Source organism: Mus caroli, chromosome 1 (genome assembly GCF_900094665.2).
Source record: "Mus caroli chromosome 1, CAROLI_EIJ_v1.1, whole genome shotgun sequence".
In the NCBI taxonomy this organism is placed as follows: Eukaryota; Metazoa; Chordata; class Mammalia; order Rodentia; family Muridae; genus Mus; species Mus caroli.
In genome coordinates, this window is record NC_034570.1 from 6,183,553 (window position 1) to 6,186,392 (window position 2,840).

General features: G+C 39.2%; 1 protein-coding gene across 2 annotated transcripts in view; it reads right to left on the reverse strand.

The window, feature by feature from the left end:
* Window positions 1-202: 202 nt before the first annotated feature.
* Window positions 203-2,840, reverse strand: part of Cops5 (COP9 signalosome subunit 5) — an 18,896-nt gene continuing 16,258 nt past the window's right edge. The window contains exons 7-8 of one of the 2 annotated variants that reach the window (XM_021171216.2): window positions 2,438-2,586; window positions 203-442 (exon numbers count right to left, since the gene is read on the reverse strand). In XM_021171216.2, the coding sequence (XP_021026875.1) occupies window positions 358-442; window positions 2,438-2,586 (234 nt within the window). In that variant the 3' untranslated portion in view covers window positions 203-357. The remainder of the gene's footprint in view (window positions 443-2,437; window positions 2,587-2,840) is intronic. The other variant, XM_021171222.2, reaches the window with a different exon arrangement.

Here is a 2,840-nt window from a genome sequence, read left to right on the forward strand (position 1 = left end):
AAGTTGAATTACATTTTTACTAATAGTCTGTCAAGAGAAGGCACAAGAAAAACTGAAAAGTTTGTGACCCTGGTGCGATTAAATGCTAAGATTCTTTGATTACTTTGATAGGCAGGATTTGAACACAATAGATCTAGTAAGTCTTTTTCCTCCCATAAACAAGAGCACCAAAAGCAACCCCACCCACAAAACCACAGAAGGACAATTTCATGTGATAGTTTTATTACAGTGCTAATACTCAGGACACCACACAGCACCTTAGTCTTCTAATCTGAGTTTTGGTAACTGGGTTAAAACTGTTACTTGAGCTTCTTTTCCTTCTGCATACCAGCTCTGAGGAAAAGTACTTGGTGGTAACTAAGCAACGTTAATCTGATTAAACAGTTTATCCTTAATAACCTGAGACATCAGTCCATGGATGGCTTCTATGGTGGTTTTACAGCTGGAAAGAAGAAACACACAATGTTACACACTGAAAGCTGCTTCCAACATCATTCCTCTAGCATGCTCATTCCCCAATGCCCAAGAGGGACTCCATTCTGTCCACACTCTTCAATCACACCAATTTTTTCCTTGATTTTTTTTATGTTTAGCTTTGCCTGTTAAGTGTTTTATTAAATTAGTCCCTTCATAAAAGAATAACTATGTTAACTTTGATAAAATTTATAATTTTGCTACTCTGACTTTGGGAAAAATTCTGTTTTGAGGGCAACAAAACTATACATTCATTATGGATCTGTATAGTATTATTCAATAATTATATACTGATTCCTGTAGTATATTAAAAAATATTATTCCTGGGGCTGGCAAGATGGCTCAGTTGGGCAAAGGTTCTTGCTACTTGAGTTCGATCCATGAGGTCGAAGGAGAACAGATCCCATAAGCTGTCTTGTGAACTCCATATGCATAGCTGGGAAGTGTACATATACACACACACAGAGCACATGCATGGCACACATAAATGTAAAAGAAATTTAAATTCTGTTATTCCTCAGTATAATCTAAAAAGCAATCTTCGAGGATTCTGTTTTTGAAGTAACTATAAATACCCCGTAGAGAGGTGAGAGTCAGGTCAGTGGTGAAGCACTTGAGATTTCAGAGATGATTACAAACTGACAAAGCTCCATCAGCGTTGAGAAGCATGAACTTTTTATTACAGTAATTCACAGCAGGAAGTTTTCTATTTTTATTACTACCCTTCATTGCCCTACACTTTTTAAAAAAATTTTAAATAAAAGTGAAGAAATCCTTGGAGGAAAAAGAAAACAATAAAATGAACAAAAACCAAAACTAAGAAACAAATCCATGTGCCTTGCTCAGCACTGAAAAATGAATATTGATAAAACATCAATTCTAGACATAATGATAGGTTAAGCAAACATGAGTCACTCGGGCCATTCTACCTTCTGAAAGCCAATGAGATGTTTTGGTCTGAGGTGCTCGGGATGGAAGCAGAGCCCTGGGCCTGGCAGGTAAGGGCTCAGCCCCTGAGCTCCATCTTACCCCCCAGCAGGATTTCTACTAGAAGATGACTCCAGCTGTCAAGATTAGCTTTATCATTCCTCCACCTTTCTTCCTATGGCACAATCTCCCCGCCCCTTTAAAAAAAATGCTCAAAGACAATTTTATTGGAGTTTAAGTGAAAAACATAATATAGGTGGAAATCCTGCCAGGTGCCAAGAGATGGAGGAAAGTCACGCGTTTCAAGTTTGGCAAGGAATAGAAACAGACGGCTTATGAAAATAAGGAAAACATCACCCCCATGAGTGGAAATGGGCCAGTGGGCCAAAGAGCGAGCCCTAGAGCCTTACAGAATGATGCTGAAGTAGAGAGGAACGGTTTATCTTCCTCCTGCCTACAGCATACTGAAACTCAAGTTTCTGTAGCAGTAAATCTTAGTTTTTAAACCCTGTTTGGTACATGAATCAGAAGACTATATCTAAGTTGTGAGAGACTACATCGCAAGGAAATACTTAGGAAGTAAAACATGGGATAGTAAGATAATTGCAGAAAGAATAACTGTAGCCCAAGGAGTTAACAGAGAAAATCTATTCCATGATACTCTGGAATCTGAAATTTGGCAAAGTAAAGAAATCTTAATCTAATCCTTCAGCCTCTTAAGCCTCCCCCAGCCCCCGCCTAAAAGGTATAGTCAGGGACCAACTCTCCTTGTACACCTGTGGCTAAACCTACAAAGGGTGATGTGGCATTATCTATGATCTTTCTAGCTCTGTGAGTTGAACTTTCTCTTTTGCCTAACATCCCCTAAAATTTCAAAGCGTGAATTTAAAATTTACATGTGACTTTTAAAAAGGGCTAAGGAAATAATAATCAGACATCATCCTAAGGTGTACTAAAGTAAACCATAAGCAATCAGAATGTACTATTGGTAAATTCTGAGAGAGTCAGGGCAGGAGCCCTGCACACGTGTCCTTACCTGTCTCTAGTAGCTTTGGCAAGTTTGTCTTCCGACTTGCGGTCATGTGTTTCTAAGCCCAACATGAAACTGCCACGTCCCAGTTGGGCTTCTGACTGCTCTAACTTCTCAGACAAATCAAACACCTGGCCTGTGGTGTAGTCTGCATTCTGTGGAGAAAGTGGGACTGTGTCATTGTACTACACAAGATTACCATAAAAATAAAAATTCTGTTTTTTTGCACAGCTAAGACTGCTTTCAGGGACCATGTACATATAAAACAAGTACTCCACTACAGATATGTATTGAGATAGGATCTTGCTAGTTTCCCAACTTCTTGATCTTACTCTCCTGCACAGCTGGAACTACAGGTATATACCCATTCTGTGTACACACACACACACACACACACACACACACACAC